Source organism: Bubalus kerabau, chromosome 1 (genome assembly GCF_029407905.1).
Source record: "Bubalus kerabau isolate K-KA32 ecotype Philippines breed swamp buffalo chromosome 1, PCC_UOA_SB_1v2, whole genome shotgun sequence".
In the NCBI taxonomy this organism is placed as follows: domain Eukaryota; kingdom Metazoa; phylum Chordata; class Mammalia; order Artiodactyla; family Bovidae; genus Bubalus; species Bubalus kerabau.
The window spans coordinates 183,054,977-183,072,430 of NC_073624.1; the positions used below are offsets into that span (position 1 = coordinate 183,054,977).

Genomic DNA, 17,454 nt, shown 5'->3' on the forward strand with positions numbered 1-17,454 from the left:
AAATACCACAAGTGTGGGAGGTGACCTCTAAGATGGCCCCTAATGAGCTGGGACCACACTCATACTATTGTGTAATCCCCTCCTCTTAGGCCAGACCTAACTTCTAACAATATAGCAAAAATGATGGGATATCGTTTCTGAGATTAGGTTGTGGTTTCCATCTTGCCCTCTTGCTCATTGATGAAAGCCAGCCAGATACCATGTTGTGAGCTGCCTTGTTGACCCCCAGCCAATAGCCAGTGAGGAATTGTGGTCCTAAATTCCATGTTCGGTTAGCAACTAAATCCTACCAGCAACCAAATGAGGGTGCTTGGAAGCAGATCCTGCCCAGTCAAGCTTTGGGATAAGACCATAGCCGCTCCTGCTGACACCAGCTAAACTGTTCTGCATTCCTGACCCATAGAAACTGAGATGGTAAATGTTAATCCACTAGATTGTAGGCTAACATGTTAGACAGCAATAGAAACCCTAATACAACCAGTAATACATTGCAACGTCATTAACCGCCTGGTACAATGCACTGAGAAGGGCATGTCATCTTTGTGGTGTCCTTTCCAATGATGTATGTGCTGGTGGTGCTTAGTTGCTCAGTCTTGTCCGACTCTTTGTGACCCCATGGACTGTAGCCAACCAAGCCCCTCTGTCCATGGGGATTCTCCAGGCAAGAATACTAGAGTGGGTTGCCATGCCCTCCGCGAGGGGATCTTCCCAACCCAGGGATCGAACCCAGGTCTCCCGCGTTGCAGGTGGATTCTTTACCATTTCAGCTACCAGGGAAGTCCAAACCTCAATAAATCGTGAGAAAATATTGGACAGACATCATCATGTCCAAACATCAGAATGAAAGCCATTGTACTCTTCAAAAGTATCAAGATCATGAAAGACAAGGAAAGACCTAGAAATGGTCACATCCTGGAGGAGGATATTACTAGGGAAACAGGAAATTCTTTTATTTAAAATCTAGTTTACTTAATTGTATTGGACCAATATTTATTTCTTAGTTTTCATCATTATTCTGTGGCAGAATTTCTCAGCTTTAGCACTGTTAACATTTGGGGGGATAATTCTTTGTTGTGGAGGCTGTACATTGCAGGATGTTCAGTAACATCCTCAGCGTCCACCCACTAAATGCAAGTAGCATCTCTCTCTTTTTGTGACAACCAAAAATGTCTTAAACTTGCCATATGTCCCCTGGGGAACAATATCACCCCTGGTTGACAGCCTCTATTCTATTATGTAAGATGCTAATATAAGGGATGGTTGGGTAAAGGACTTTGAGAACTATACTACTTTTGCAGTCCAGCCTTAAATCTAAAATTATCTTTAAAAAAAGATTATTATTACTATGCTAATACATGCTTAAAGTCAGAATGTTATAACTTAAGTTCCTCATTTCTTCCTTCACCTGCATCACCAGTATTAGTCATTAACATCTTTGGATAAATCCAGAAATTTTCAGTGATACACAACTATTTTTATACAGTTTGAGTTAATTATAATACTTGCACAGAGTCGGACATGACTGAAGCAACTTAGCAATAATATACAAAGTTAATTTTTGTTTATCTTTTTGGTTTTATTATGCTTTCTTTTTTCTAATATATATTTATTTGGCTGCACTGGGTCTTTGTTTTGGTAGGTAGGATCTAGTTCCCTGACCAGCGATTGAACCTAGGCCTCCTACTTAGGGAGTACAAAGTCTTAGCCACTGGACCACCAGGGAAGTCCCTTGTTATGCTTTCATACATACTATAATTGCTATGCTGTACTATGTTTTGCTTTTTTTTTTTTCATCCAGCAATACCTACCCTTGCTATGGACCAGACACTTGTTTTTGAATGCTTTCTATAGATTAACTCATTTAATCTTTACATCAAGGATATTCATGAGACATGTTTTTTTCTTACCCTCATTTTGCAGATGGAGAAGCTGAAGTACAGAGGTTAAGTAATTTGTTAAGGTCACAGAAAGTGACCTTGTGGTAGAGCCAGACTTTGAACTCAAAGCAATCTGGTTCCTGGGTGCTTTTAACTTTCAGCTGCATCCTGCTTCTGTAATTTGTCCTAGACATGTTTCCCTGTGTTTCATGTCACTGCGCCTCATTCTTTTTAACAGTTACATAAGGTTGTATGCTATGTTGTTCAGTTGTTAAGTCATGTCCGACTCTTTGCAATTCCATGGACTGCAGCACACCAGGCTTCCCTGTCCTTCACCATCTCCTGGAGTTTGCTCAAACTCATGTCCATGGAGTCGGTGATGCCATCCCACCATCTCATCCTCTGTCACCTTCTTCTTCTGCCCTCAATCTTTCCCACCATCAGGGTCTTTCCCAATGAGTTGGCTCTTCACATCAGGTGGTCAAAGTGATGGTATCAGCTGGAACTTCAGCTTCAGCATCCGTCCTTCCAATGAATATTCAGGACTGACTTCCTTTAGGATGGACTGGTTGGATCTCCTTGCAGTCCAAGGCACTCTTGAGTCTTACCCAGGGCCACAATTCAAAAGCATCAGTTCTTTGGCGCTCAGCCCTCCTTATTGTCCAACTTTCAACATCCATAAATGAGTACTGGAGAAACTGTAGCTTTGACTATACAGACCTTTGTCGGCTTAGTGATGTCTCTGCTTTTTAATACCCTGTCTAGGTTTGTCATAGCTTTCCTTTCAAGGAGCAAGTGTCTTTTAATTTCATCACTGCAGTCACCATCCACAGTGATTTTGGAGCCCTAGAAAATAAAATCTGTCACTGTTTCCACTTTCCCCTTATCTATTTGCCATAAAGTGATGGGGCCAGATGCCATGATCTTAGTTTTTTCAATGTTGCATTTTAAGCTAGCTTTTTCACTCTCTTCCTTCTATAGATGAACTTTAGTTGAACCCTTCCCTGTTGGTGTCCCGATCCCCACGTAAATCTACAGCCCTAGGTCTCCAACCACCTCTTCAATGTCCCTTTAGTGCCACAGCCTTCGTTTTAAATTGACTTATTCAACTGATATTTCAATAAAAAATAAATTTAAAAAGTAAATTGATTCAAACTGAGCTCATTATCCTCCCACCCGCGCTTCCACCCACAAATTTCCACCCACAAAGCCACCGTGTCCTCATCTGAATGGCAATGCCAACACCCACGAGTCACCCAGGACAGAGGCAGAAGCCAAACTGGGAGGGAATTAGTGAAGTAAAGTAGATTTCAAAGGAAATGGAAGGTGTTTGGGTCAGTAAAATAGGGAGAGTCTTGCACAAAAAATTAAAAGGAGGTGGGCTAGTTTTGGACATCTGGGGGAAACAGGTGGGACGAGGGAGAACGGAGAAGCCAAATATAGGCTTCTGGATTCTTAGCTGTTCATCACCAAGGTAACTGCGTTGCTATGGCAACAGCAAAGGCAGCACCGCCTTTTTCAAGAATTTCCTTCGCTGCGGTTACCTCCACACAAGCCAGACACTTCGGCACGGGAGGCTACAGCCCGCGGGCTATGGTTTAGGAAGGCGGGAATTGCTGCAGTAGTAGCCAATCGGATGGGCTCTGCGGCGAAGAACGCAAAGGAGGGGTCGGAACTTTTGAAAGCTCAGCAGAGGGCGTTGAGAAGGCGTGTTCGCGTCCCTTTCCCACCAATTAGCGGCCGAGGAAAGGAAGAGGGCGGGACCTGGGTGAGGCCGGCCGGGGGCGGGGCCCAGATTAAAGGTGGGAGGCTCCGCCCACCCCCCGCTTCTGCTCAATAGAAAGCCAGAGAGTCAGTCCGGACAGTTAGGGTGCCCAATGAGTGCTGTCGCCAGGACCCCTTGCGGGGCGGGCTCAGCCAATCGGCAGCAGCGGTGGGCGGACGCGGGCGGCAGAGGCGGTGCGGCGGAGGCGGAGCGGCCTCTGCGGCAGGAGGGAAGATGGCGGACGAAGAGAAGCTGCCGCCCGGCTGGGAGAAGCGTATGAGCCGCAGCTCAGGTGCCGCGGGGGTCGGGGCTGGGACGGGGCCGCGAGGGCCCGCAGAGGCAAGGCTCGAGCTTGCCCCTCGAGCGCGGCACCGCCGCTCGGTTCCCGTGGGGTCCTGGCTCCTCCGCGTCGTCCCGGGGTAACGGCCCCGGCCCACCCTGTGAGGGCTGCGAGCCTGAGGAGAGGGGAATCCCGAGGAAACTGAGGCAAGGGCCGTGGCCGGGGAGTCCCAGGGTGCTCCCGGGGTGGCAGGGGGATGGTGATCCCGCGGCACTCCCTCAGGCGATGGCCCTGGCCCTGCCGATCTGACTGACACTTTCGTTCGGCCTAATGCACCAGAAGTCCTGAGGGAAGGTCTGTGCAACCCGCTGGTCCCAGGGGGGACCCCTTGGGGAGGACACCCCAACATCATGCTCAGGGCGGGGCCCTAGGGTGTTGTTCGGCCTCGGATCCACAACCTCCTTCTGCTAATACGCTCGCTGCCATCCACACCATGTTCTGAGTTTGCGATATCCGGCCGGTGGTATTCTGCCTGAGAACTGCCCTTGTGCTCCGGAACCCGACTTAAGGCTTTTCCCCAATAATAATGTCAAGAATAGGGAACGTTTATCTCAGGACCAAGCATAGTTACAAGCATTTTGGGTGTGTGCTTTCTCTAAGTGGCCATAATTTTGGGAGAGAGGTAATTGTTACCCCCGTTTTGCAGATCAGGAAACTCAAGGCCAGAAAATGCAAGGAACCCGCCCAAGGTCATTGATTTCAGGAGGTGGGGGCTGGGTTCCCACCCAGTCATTCTGACTCCAGAGCCCCCTACCCTTCTTGCTGCAAACTACTAAGATGCAGGTTCCAGTATTTTACACTTCTTTCTCCATAGAGCCTAGCAGTCATAATCACAGTAATAATTTGATTTTTTGAACATCAGGAGCACTTTGCATACAGCACCATCCACTCTCCACATTAACCCCCTGGAGGTTTGATGTCCTTATTCTCTCACCCCCACTTTTCAGATGAGAAAACTGAGGTTCAGGGAGATGGAACCCATTGCCAAGGTTTTTGAGGCAGTCAGTGGCTCAGCTCTCACCAACCCCCACCCCACCCTGCAGCCTTGACCTGTGGATGCGACCTACAGTGTAAAGCCGATGCTCTGCCCGATTTGGGGCTCCTACTCCAGCCATTTCTACCCAGTTCAGTCCTGATAGTGTTCCCTGAGGGTGCCATCCAGCCCTTCACGGTGTTCGGCACAAGTCCTCCGTGTAAGCCGGGCAGACTCTGCTCCAGGAATGACACCCTATCTCTGCTGGGTCCTACTTCAAGCTTCTTGTTGGCAGCCCTCACTCCATGCTCTTTAGTCTCTGGATAACATCTGACCCCAGTAATGCTGGACCCCAGTTCTGTAACTGGGTAGGGGAAAAGGACAAAACTTTTGTGTCTGACACACATGGGTACAGTTTATGCAGCAGAATAAACACCCATTGCTTTGTTTTGGAGGTACTAGTAGCTGTTGCACTCTTATTGACCAGACGCCTCACAGTGACATGTGCATGCTCAAGTCGTGTCCGACTCTTTGTGACCCCATGGACTGTAGCCCACCAGGCTCCTCTGTCCATGGGATTACCCAGGCAAGAATACTGGAGTGAGTTGCCATTTCCTCTTCCAGGGTATCTTCCAACCCAGGGATCGAACCCAAGATTCTTTTGCTTCCTGCATTGGCAGGCAGATTCTTTACCTCTGCGCCACCTGGGAAGCCCATGTTTTGACCAGAGATGTATTAGTACGTCTTTCGTTACCCAAATGTTACTCAACATTCACTTATATAACAAATCGCCAGCCATAGGCGTTAGTTTCTGCAAAAATCCCCCAGTCGATAATATGTTAATATGTGTCAAGTGCTATCCTAAACTCGTTACAGATGTGAACTCATACAACCCTTCCAAAAACCATTCAGGCAAGTACTGTTGTTATTTCCATTTTACAAGTGAGAAAACTGAGGCCCGGAGAAGGGAGATCATACAGGGAGTGAGTGGCAGATTTGAACAGGGAGTCTGGCTACTGAGTGCACGCTTCCAACCTCTCTTCCTCACCTTGGGTTATTTCCCCCCCTTGAAGTTATTAATGACCAAAGTTGTTATGTGGTCTTACTTGCTTGTTTATTGTCTGTCTGCCTCCCACCTAGAGGGTTAGCTCCCTAAGTCCTGGTGACACTGGTGGACAGCAGTGGGCTGGCTGAATGAAGGCATCTTGTTGGCCAGTTCCATATCATGGCTTGACAGAGGTATCCTCTGAGCAGGTCCCAGCTAAATTGTGTACCCCCCCGCCCTTCTAGGCCGGGTGTACTACTTCAATCACATCACTAACGCCAGCCAGTGGGAGCGGCCCAGTGGCAACAGCAGTGGCAGCGGCAAAAATGGACAAGGGGAGCCCACCAGGGTCCGCTGTTCACACCTGCTGGTCAAGCACAGCCAGTCACGGCGGCCCTCATCCTGGCGGCAGGAGAAGATCACCCGAACCAAGGAGGAGGCCCTGGAGCTGATCAATGGTGAGCAGGGGTTGGAGACTAGACTTGGGGGAAGGGGTGGTCCCTCTCCCCAAGGGCAGTGCAAGCTTTACAGAAATCACATGAGATCCTCCACCTCAGCCTGCTTAGCCATCAGCTGTGGCCTTGGCCGGCCTATAAGTGCCTGTTGGTGGCATGAGCCTGGCTTCCATGGCTGCCTCTCATTTTCCTCCCCAGCTGGTGTTTGAGAGTGGGCCAGGGTTGGTGGAGAGGATGCAGCCTTGGGGCTGGCAGACCTGGGTTCACATGGTCACTATGCCCCTAGGAGCTCCTTGACCTTGAGAGATTCATGTCACTTCCTTGAAACTCAGTTTTCACCTCTGTCAAATGGACATCGTCATCTCCTTGCCTTCATGGGCCATTGTGAAAGCTCAGTGAGATGAAACGGTGTAATGGGTGGCACACAGTTATCACTTTGCGGGTCGTCATTCAGTGGGAGCTATCCTGGAGAGTAGTGTCATCAAGCAGGGTCTGGGGCACGTATGTGGATGGGTCAGGAGGGAGGTTGGAAAAGTAGCAGTGTTAGAACTAGCCGACAGAGTCAGTGAATTAATTCGGCTCTGAGCAAGCTGTTCGTCGCTCGGTTCTGTGTTTCCTCCACAGTCTAGAGCAGCAGTTGGTAGGCAGACTTTTTCTTAAAAGGCCAGATGGTAAATAGTTTAGGTTTTGTGGGCCATACAGTCTCTGTCAGCTCTGCTTGGCAACTCCATAGCAGCCACAGGTGATGTGTAAACAAATGGGCGTGGCCATGTGTCAATAAAACTTTATTTACAGAAACAGCAGGATTTGACCCCAGGGCTGTAGTCCTCAGCATCCTGGTCTAGAGCTATCTAGTGTGGCCGCTTCTATCTACATGTGGTTATTTTCATGTAAATTAGTTCAATTTAAGTCATATTAAAGATTGGTTCCTCAGTCACACCAGCTACACTGTTCAGTAGTCCCACTTGGTTATAGGCTGCCATTTTGGACAGCACAACTGGAGAATATTTCCGTCCTTGCAGGTAGTTCTGTCGGCCAGTGCTGGTCTGGATCACAAGTGTGGTTTCATCATCCACTCAGCCTCTCTCACCAGAGATCCCAGACACCTCCCAGGCCCTCCAACCCCACAGAACCAGCGTCTCACCCCTGCCCAAACAGCCTGAGTGCCCATCCAGTTCTTCCAGGTCCTGGCTGTGTGACCTTGAGCAAGCTACTTAACATCTCAGCCTCAGTCTTTTAACTTACAAAGTTAGTGTTAAGATAATAGGACCCAGCACATAGGGTGAAGAAAAAAAACTGTTAGTCGCTCAGTCGTGTCCGACTCTTTGTGACCCCATGGTCTGTAGCCCACCAGGCTCCTCTGTCCATGGATTTCTCCAGGCAATAATACTGGAGTGGGTTGCCATTTCCTTCTCCAGGGGATCTTCCTGACCCAGGGATCGAACCTAGGTCTCGTGCACTGCAGGCAGATTCTTTATCTTCTAGCCACCAGGGAAGCCCTAGTGCAGTAAAGCACGAATAACAGCCCTTGGCATCTAGTAAATGTTCTGTAATTGCTCTTGGCCATTAAGATGGTGGTTATTAGCACAGGCCTGGCATGGTTAGTCCGTATTGGCTGTTGTTTTGGGCCACATAACTGGCCTGTGGGATATTACTGACACACACCTACACCCACACCTGTTCACCCCATACAGTCCCCAGCATGATAAGTGGCACCTGTTAGCCACCCACTTCTCAGCCTTGTAGAGTGGAGCCAAGTTTTTGCACGGAATCTTGAAGGCAGATTTAAAGAGCTTACTTCCTTGGACTTCCCTGATGGTCCAGTGGTTAAGAATTTGCCTTCTAGTGCAGGAGAGGTGGGTTCCAGCCCTGGTCAGGCAACTTAGGTCCTATATGCCTTGGGGCAACCTAATCTGTGTGCCACAACTAGAGAAGCCTGCATGCTTCAATCCAGCACAGCAAAAAAAAAAAAAAAAAAAATAGCTCGCCTCCCAAGCTCCCTAGGGCAGAGGCTGGGTCTGTCTCTTTGCCCACTGCACACCGGACACAAAGCCTGGCCCACAGTAGCGCCCACATCCGGGTCTCCTGAACCCAGAGGAAGCAAGAAGGGATCCTGGCAGAGGAAGCAGCAGAAATGAAGGCCTGGGGCTGGGCTCTGGGCAGGACTCAGGGGAAGACTGCAGGGGACTGAAGAGAGATGAAACCCATCAGGGCAGGTCCCATCCAGGTGGAGGAGGGCCCAGGCTGAGGCCAAAAGTTTGGGTCCTTTTCCAGAGGCTGCAGGAAACACATGGCCACGTGACGCTGGGAGAAGGGCCCTACAGTCCTGGCTTTTCAGAAAGAGCTGTGTGGCTGGAGGGTGAGGGGCCAGGAAAGCTGGAAGGCCCAGGCCCAGGCTGGATGGGCCAGCAGTAAGCAGTAAGTGATGAGTGGGGTCTGGCTGCCACTCAGGGGAAGAGGATGTGGCGGGATGCTCAGAAGAAACCAATAGATGACCTCTTGGATGCTTTTAGCTCAAATGGTCCCAGTTCTTAGGCTTCTGGACCACGTGAGAGTGCACAGAAGGTGATGGGCACTTGGAGAGTGAGTGGCAGGAGATGTCGTCACTGGATTACGGGACTCGGGAAGAGGCGCAATCTGGGGAGAGTCTCACTAAGTCTGAGGGCTAGAGGAAGAAACCTTGGCAAGGCAACCATGAGAGGATCTGGGTTGAGCAGAGCAGCAGGCCAGAGATAGAAGCCTGGGGGACAGTCCCAGCCAGAGATGGCAGGTAGACATGGGGACATCTGAGCATCGCTTGGAAGAAAAGCTGTTGGGCTGTTGGGCCTGCCTGGGAGTGATGCCGCCTGTCCCATCTCTGAGGGACTAGGACGTGTCTAGTGGGGCTGACAGCTGCAGTGGGAGCCTGGGGGTACTGAGGTCAGCTTGGGTCTGGGGAAGGGGTATCTGTGGGTGCGCCCAGTAAGCAGCTGGGCCCTGGGGCCTCACCTTAAATCAGTGTAGACTCGGAAGTGTTAGCAGGGGTTGAACATGCCTCCCTGTGCCAGGGGGCCTGGTGGAGGCCGTGGGAGGAATTGCAGCTAGAAACAGCGTGACTTGAACTTGGAGTAGGTAGGAGGCAGGGGGAGTAGATTCTAGAGAGCTTGAGTGGGCAGAATCAGGAGGACTGGGTGATAGAGGGGCAGGGAGCGGGTAAGGTCAGAGGTAATGTGACCCTCCCTGGACTGGCCCATAGGTGGATCTCGGTGCCAGTTGTGTGAAAGTTGCTCAGTTGTGCCCAACTCTTTGTGACCCCATGGACTGCAGTCCATGGAATTCTCCAGGTCAGAATACTGGAGTGGGTAGCCATTCCATTCTCCAGGGGATCTTCCCAACCCAGGGATTAAACCCAGGTCTCCCACATTGCAGGCAGATTCTTTACCAGCTGAGCAATCAGGGAAGCCCAAGAATACTGAAATGGGTAGCCTATCCTTTCTCCAGCAGATCTTCCCGACCCAGGAATCAAACCGGGGTCTCCTGCATTGCAGGCGGATTCTTTACCAACTGAGCCACCAGGGAATCCAGCTGTGTAGCTTCAAGCAAGTGTCTTCATTCTAGGAGCTTCAGTTGGCCTCATCTGTAGAATGGGCACAGGGTGGCCTGAAGATCCAGGGGCCAGCCAACCGCTGAACGCTTAGCAGAGCAATGGGCTCAGTGTCATGCTGTCTGCATGGTAGAGCCTTAACCCCAGTCATGTAGGTGTGTGTGGTGGGGGCCAGGGTCAGGACAAGGCCTTTGCCTACTGCAGCCTCTCCTGCTTGCTAATGGTCCATGGGTGGAGCACTGGGCCAGGGCATGGGAGGCCTGGTGGGCTCCGCATGCAGAGCCTCCACTGACATTGGCCTGTGGTCTTAGTGTCCTGAGATGGGCCCCCTCAGGGGTCTTTATGAGGGTGCAGTAAGATGGCGCAGACTTCAGTACACTTGGTCACCAGACACCCATGTGCCAGGTCAGCAAGCTTTGGGCATCAGGACCTGGTTTCCTCTTTGATGAAGAAGGATGTTTTCTCCCCGTCCCCTCTTCTCATCATGGGCTTGTTCCAGGTAATGACGAGATCAGCCTTTCAGTGGCACAGTCTGCCGCTGGCAGCCTGGGTCCCTCCGTACCCATGTAGAACCTGTGCTCCCCAGTTGCCTTGAAAAGCAGTGTGTCCACATTTTCTGCCGAGGCTTCTTTCTCAGGGCCAGCTCCTCTGCAGCTCTTGGGCTGCAGCCAAAGGCTTGTCAGGGATCTGGGGACCGGCTGCCTGTCATTGCCTGTGTCCTTGTGTAAAGAAGCCAGGCCACAGAGAAGCCTACTGCCTACTGCCCATTCCTCCATCCCTACGTGCCCAAGGTCGCAGAGAGGCCCCAGTGTGAGTCCCATCCCCGTACCCCGTGCCCAGGGTCTGGAGGGTTAGTGAGCGCCTTCCACCCAGTGTCCCCACTCACGGTGGGTGGCTCCCTTCCAGGCTCCTGGTTTCAGGCTGGGGTCTCTGGTCTCTAGACATCCTCTCCTGGAATTTGGGGTTTTTTTTTTTTAATATTTACTTGGCCATGCCTGGTCTTAGTTGCAGCATGCGGGATCCTTAGTTACAGCATGCAGACTCTTAATTGTGGAATGTGGGATCTGCTTCTGCAACCAGGGATCGAATCTGGCTCCCTGATTTGGTAGCACAGAATCCTAGTCACTGGACCACCGGGGTAATCCCTGGAATTTGGGTCTTGAGGAAGGCAGACTTAATTCCATCACCTTTTTCCCTGTCCAGACCCTTTCCCTAGTTTGTCTCTAAACCTCTTTAGAGTCAGAGAGCACTCCACGTGTTCACTCACTGTTGCTGGAATCATTATGATGTGACTGGCTGCTACAACAGAATACCACAGGTTGGGTGGCTTAGCCACAGACATTTATTTTTCACAGTTCTAGAGGCTGGAAGTCTAAGATCAGAGTGTTGATTGGTTTGGTTTCTTCTGAGGCTTTTCTCCTTGGCTTGCAGATTTTCACCTTCTGTGTGCTCACCCGGCCTTAACTCAGTGCATGTGATGGAGAAAGAAAGAGCTTTTGGGGGGCCTTTTTTCTTAATATGTATTTTTATTTATTCAGTCGCACTGGGTCTCAGTAGTTACAGCAGGCAGGCATGTGGGATCTTTAGCAGGAGCATGTGGGATCTAGTTCCCTGACCAGGGTTTGAACCCAGGCCCCCTGCACTGGGAGCGTGGAATCTTAGCCACTGGACCACCAGGAAAGTCCCTAGCTTTTCACCTTGGCTTGTGGCCAGACTCCCAAAGGTCAGCTTTAGAAAGGAGAGCTCAGAAAGGAAGTCTTGTTTCTTTTTAAAAAATCATTTCAGGGACTTCCCCTGTGGTTCAGTGGTTAAGACCCCATGTATCCAGTGCAGGGGACGCAAGTTTGATCCCTGGTCATGGAACTAAGATCCCACATGCCATGGGGCGTGGCCAAAAAGTAAGAAAAAAAATCAGTCCCATCCAAGCAGAATATTTTTTTTTTTTTTAAACAAAAATGTATTTATGTATTTGGCTGCATCAGGTCATAGTTAAGGCACGTGGGCTCTTCATTGGGTCATATGGGATCTGTCACTGCGGCATGAAGACTAATTGCAGCTTGTGGGCTTAGTTGCTCAGAGGCGTGTGGGATCTTCGTTCTCAACTAAAGATTGAACACATGTCCCCCAGCTTTGCAAGGCGGGTTCTTAACCACTGGACCACCAGGGAAGTCCTGTAGCAGAATATATTCTGAGAGCTGCTGATCACAGGAAGATGTGAGTGCTACGAATGATGGGGAGAAAAGCTTGGCTTTTATTCAGTTCTTAGGCTGCTGTTGCTTGCGTCACACACACCGTGTGTCCTTGCCAGGCTGCCTAGTTTCAGGGATCCCTGCAGCTGTGCCCCCAGCCCCAGTGGCTGGAGGATGCTGCAAGGGGTGCTTGAACAAGGCTCAGGACCGGGGCCGACTCCCCAGATGCTGGGCCCATGCAGCGGTGCTCCCCCAAAGTACCTGGAGGCGGGCAGGTACACTGGGGGGCGCTGCACTCAGGATTCCCTGGCTGGGTTTACTGGAGTCCAGACAGGAGAGGGGGGGAGCATATCTCAGTGTTGCTCGGGTGAGACTGAGGACATAACCAGAATCCAGGGAGAGGAAGAGATGGAGGAGGGGAATCCTTGTGCCATCCAGTTCAGATCGGAGTCAGCTGTGGATGTGTCAGGCACAGGGGGTCCACCTGGCAGCCACGGGGGGTATTGGGAGCCCACCCGGGTTTTCACGGCAAGAGGCACTGCAGGAACTTCCCTGGCGGTTCAGTGCATAGGACTCCGGGCTTTCACTGCTGAGGGCCTGGCTTTGATCCCTAGTCAAGGAACTAAGATCCCACAAGCTGCAGGGTGCAGCCTCCCCCCCCCCCCCCCAACTCCTCCCCCAAAAAAGCCACTGCAGCATGCGGGCCACAGGGGGCTGGGCCGTGTCACATCAGAGAGCCTGTCTGACCAGGCAGCACAGTGCGGTGACAGCCAGTGCAGACCACAGGGTGCAGACGGGTACGCAGGTCAGAAAGAAGCAGGGCAGTCCGAGTGGCCGGGCCCCACAGAAGGGAGGACAGAATGCTGACAGCGGGTGCCATTTGTCAAGGTGTCTCTCAGTGCCTGGCACTGTGCCTCATGTCCCTGTGACTGGCTGGCAAATGACCGATGGTCGAGGCTCAGAGGCACAGGGACACATTCCAGGCAGGGGTCACGGGAACAGCTGTGGAAGCAGCCAAGCAGATCAGATGCCAGGACACGAGTTACTGCCGTGACCTGTAGTGAGATGGGGGGTGGGGTGACGGGTGTGCTGTCGTAGCGTCCTGGACGGATGGACGGATGACAGTGACAGGTTAGACCGGAGCCGGAGATCCGTGAGCCAAGGTGAAGTTCCCACCGGCTCAGCGACAGGCAGATGGTCTGGCTGGGTGTGTGGGTCTCTGAGCACCAAGTGGATTAATCAGCAGCGTCCGTGTGGCGCTCAGAAAGGTGCCAGGCGTGGCACAGCCTCGTTTAGGTCAGACGGGAGCCATGGGTGGAAGTGTCACCGTGGTGTTGCCCTCTGCTGGGAGCCCTTTCCCTCAGTCCTCTTCCTTCCCTCCCATCACCCCGGTCTCCCTGTCCCCCCAGGGAGAATCGGTATCTAGTTTGGGCTGCACAGAGGGTGAATCTGGCGCGCTGCCAGCTCACCCCATCAGGGCAGCTGGGAGAAGAGCCGTGTCAGCTGCCCCGGGGTGCAGTCTGCCGCCTGTCCCTTGCTGAGTCCCAGCCAGGCCGCCTCCAGGGTTCTTCATGACACCCCAGGAAGTGGCCCTGGCCTTCCTCACACTTTGGTCAGACGGGACAGCCAAGGCCCTTGCGCTGAGGGCTCAGCCATCCCCTGTAGCAGAGCTGGGCTAGTGCTGTGGCCTCCTGCCTTTGTCCTAGAAGCCTCTAGAAAATTTTCCTACCACTGCCCTAGGGCATCCCAGTGTCCCTTTTGATTTTTATTTTCTTGGCTGCGCTGCTGTGGGATCTTAATTCCCAACCAGGGGTCAAACCTGTGCCCCTTCTGTTGGAAGCCCCGAGTCCTAACCACGGGACCACAGGGAAGTCCCCCAGTCTCCTTTGTAACGTCTGTCCTGTCTTCTGCTGCCCTCCCCAGCAGAGCCTGGAGGTAGACTTTGTCTCAGTGTGTGGGGGTAGGAAGAGGCCGTGCCTTGTTCATTATGTGTTCCTGTGTGTGTGTAGGGAGGGGGCAGTTACAGAGAAAGCAGTGTAGGACTGGGGTAGGAGACCAGCTGCTCTTGAGGTGACCACAGGGTCATGGGTGTGTATGGCTCCGGCTGTGGTTGTGCATGCACGCTCATGCACACTCAATTGGCAGGGGTTGCAGGCTCCCTTCTGAGTGAAGTGCTGCCCTGCCCGGAACCCTCCGCCCGCCCTGCCCTGACTGGGAGGCCTCCCTTTGTGTCCCTCTTGCAGGCTACATCCAGAAGATTAAGTCTGGAGAGGAGGACTTTGAATCTCTGGCCTCACAGTTCAGCGACTGCAGCTCCGCCAAGGCCAGGGGAGACCTGGGTGCCTTCAGCAGAGGTGTGCAAAGAATGGGCACCCCTGAACCCCAGCAAGACCCTCTGACCCACTGGTGCCCGCACCCCACCTAGAGGGATGGCCCCTGTCGCACTGTCCTCTGGGGTCCACCAGGTGGCAGCAGAGTCCCTTCCTCAGGCTGCAGAGTCTTCTCCTCGGTGGTGGCATCTCTCTCGGGGTGGGGCGTCCATCTGTGTGTCTCTATGCTCAGTTGTCCCCATCACAGGCCCACCAAGGTGGGTGCTCGCTGCCATTTCCCTCTCCTTCTGTTGAGGTGCAAAGCTGGGGCCCCTAAGAGTCCCAGAGCACGTCCCCCAGAATCCTCTGCCCGTCCTCCTGGGTGGAGAAACCAAGAGTGAGGGGAGGAGGGGGTCAGATCAGCAACCCCGCCAAGTTCAGGCCTCTCCACCTAGGGCTGTGGGAAGGGAGGAGCAGAGGGAACCAGGCCGCTGCCTCCTCCCCCTCTATCCTGGGGTCTCGAGCATCAAGGAAGGGCCCAGAATAGGCTGAGGGGTGTTGGGGAGCCAGCAAGGGGCTGTGGGCAACCCAAGGAGGCAGGTGAGACAGTGTGGCAGGGCCCAGGAAGCGGGCCCAGGGAGACCAGTTTATCATTAAAACTCCTCTCTCAGCGCACAGTGGAGACAGCCACTCTGCCCTCATTTGTCATGCTGTCCTCAGGCTTCCTGGGGCCTCCCTAATAGCCTTGCCGCCCCCAGCTGCACCCAGCTCAGGCACCGTGACAGGGCCGTAAAGTGCATGACGGATAAGTCCAAATGAGGGCCCTGGGAGCACAGTGGGAGCCCTGTCTGCCCAGTCCCGCCTGCAGGTCTGGACCCCACCCACCATCTCTCCTGCTTCCTCCCCCAGGTCAGATGCAGAAGCCATTTGAAGACGCCTCCTTCGCCCTGCGGACAGGGGAGATGAGTGGGCCCGTGTTCACGGATTCGGGCATCCACATTATCCTTCGCACGGAGTGAGGGGTGTGGATGGCCCAGGCCTGGCCCCCCGGGGGGAGACGGGTGGGACGGGGTGGCTGGGCCCGCAGACTCCGCTCCCTGCTGCCGGCCAACCAGTGGGGACCCCTCCCTTCTCCTGTCACACAGTATTTATTGATCCCAGAATGGCTGGGAGGGGGCCCTTCACCACCGGGTGCTCCCTGTCCGCTCCCGTTGGGGCTGTCCCTGCTAGACCCCCCTCCCCTTTAGGAATCGACTTCAGAAGGGCACAGGGTGGAGAGGCTCCCTGGGCTCCCAGGGCCAGGGTTGGGAGTGACCTGTCCCAAAGAAAAGGCCTAGTTAGCTGAGCTGCCCCTGTGCCGCACCAGGTCCAGGATGGGGGCAGGTGGGCCTTGAGTTTTGCTGGTTAGGCCGTGTTCCTCTGTTCAGTTGTAAAAAGCAGACGCTCCGCGTGGGGCCCAGGCTGCTGGCTGCTATGGGGCCTCTCTAAGCAGCCATGCAGCGCCTTCCCACCCTTGATTAAACCTGGAACCACTGCTCTGCTGTCTGGCATTTCATTTCCCCCACCCCGGGGCAGCGATCATCTCCCGCCACCCCTGGCGTCAGGTGTCCAGGCCATGTTCCCTCCCTGGGAAGCCACTCCTTTCTCTTGGGGATGCTTCATAGCAGCAGCAGACTCTCAGGGAAGTGGAACAACAACGGTCCTCAAACTTGAATGTTCAGGAATGTTCCAGAATGCAAGGGCCCTGACCGCACAGCTCTGGGTTCAGCAGGTCAGGTGGAGCAGGAGAATCCTCGGAACCAGAGTGAAGCCCCCGTTCACCCTTCGTGCTCTTGGCGCCGTACCCCCACCCCCCCCCCCACCCCAAACACACACAGCCCACTTCAGTTGGAACAAAATACTCTCAATACTCTGATGCCCACTTCCCTGTCACCATAAGCATTCTGCCAGGACTCAGGCACCTTTGCAGATGCTAATACCATGGCAACAGGGGCCAGGGAGCAGGGGCACTGCCAGATGTCTCTGAGAGCAGGAGTCCTGCCCAGCCTTCTGGTGGCAGGTGGGGGGAGTTCTGTGCTGGAACATGTAAGAGGAGGGTCATTGAGCAGAAGGAATCCCTGCAGCAAATGTGGGAGGGGGCGGGACTCTTCAGGTGGAGGCTGGGGGCGTGGCCCACCTGTTCTGCGTGACTCCTCACAGATGCCCTTGGATCCGGGCCTGGGCAGGAGGCTCAGAGGTCAGTCAGGGGGTTCATGGGTGTGTTGGAAAAGGGGTTATGTCCATTCTGCACCCCACACACGCACTTAATGGGGACCAGCCTGGATCTTGGGAGTGGTGGGCTAGCAGGGCTTGGGAATCCCATAAAATAAGCCCTGCCTGGCCTGACCCCAAGGAAGAGCCCCCTACCCCCAGGGCTGAGTCTCTTACCACAGGCCTGAGTTGCTCATAAATAGTCACCTGGGCCGACTCCCATCTGGCCAGTTTCTGGAGCAATTGCTTTCTGCCTGCTAGCACGCTTGTCATTAGGAAGGTTTAATGAGCCTCCTCTCAGCTCTGGCTGCTTGGCTGCCCCTCCAGACAGACCCTTCTGCCACCGTCTGTGGGGGCCACGAAGCAGGCAGAGGCCCCACTGTCGTTCTCTGGGGCTGGGGGAGCCATCACCCCCGCTCCTGGTCCAGTGGAGCCTCTGGGAAGGATTGGAAATGAGTACTTGGGGGCAGAAAGGTTTGCAGGGTACTTCTCCAAAGTACCACCTGAGAAGTGGGCCTGTGCCCCTTAACACCAAATGCCCAAGGACAGTCTCCCTGAGCTCCCAGGCATCTAAGATACTGTTGGGGAAGGGAGAGGGTAGGGGTGCATTTTCCTGGGTAGGGGCTGGTAGGGAATTTTTCTTTTTTTCTTTTTTGCCTTGCCACCTG

General features: G+C 53.3%; 1 protein-coding gene across 2 annotated transcripts; it reads left to right on the forward strand.

Annotated features, from left to right (window-relative positions):
• The first annotated feature begins 3,779 nt into the window (after window positions 1–3,779).
• Window positions 3,780–16,070, forward strand: PIN1 (peptidylprolyl cis/trans isomerase, NIMA-interacting 1). Of its 2 annotated transcripts, XM_055544166.1 has the most exons (4): window positions 3,780–3,934; window positions 6,246–6,458; window positions 14,471–14,581; window positions 15,446–16,070. In XM_055544166.1, the coding sequence occupies exons 1-4, from the start codon at window positions 3,877–3,879 to the stop codon at window positions 15,553–15,555; spliced, it is 492 nt and encodes a 163-aa protein (XP_055400141.1). In that variant the 5' UTR covers window positions 3,780–3,876; the 3' UTR covers window positions 15,556–16,070. The 2 variants fall into 2 exon arrangements, with proteins under 2 accessions (XP_055400141.1, XP_055400149.1); XM_055544174.1 differs by lacking the exons at window positions 14,471–14,581; window positions 15,446–16,070 and adding an exon at window positions 7,478–8,416.
• The last annotated feature ends 1,384 nt before the right edge of the window (window positions 16,071–17,454 follow it).

Bases quoted from the DNA above. Each gene is read 5' to 3' on its own strand.
- PIN1 (XM_055544166.1), top strand. From the start codon at position 3,877: ATGGCGGACGAAGAGAAGCTGCCGCCCGGCTGGGAGAAGCGTATGAGC. The intron at 6,459-14,470 runs GTGAGCAGGGGT...TCCCTCTTGCAG, and splicing joins GGCCCTGGAGCTGATCAATG to GCTACATCCAGAAGATTAAG. The intron at 14,582-15,445 runs GTGTGCAAAGAA...TTCCTCCCCCAG, and splicing joins CCTGGGTGCCTTCAGCAGAG to GTCAGATGCAGAAGCCATTT.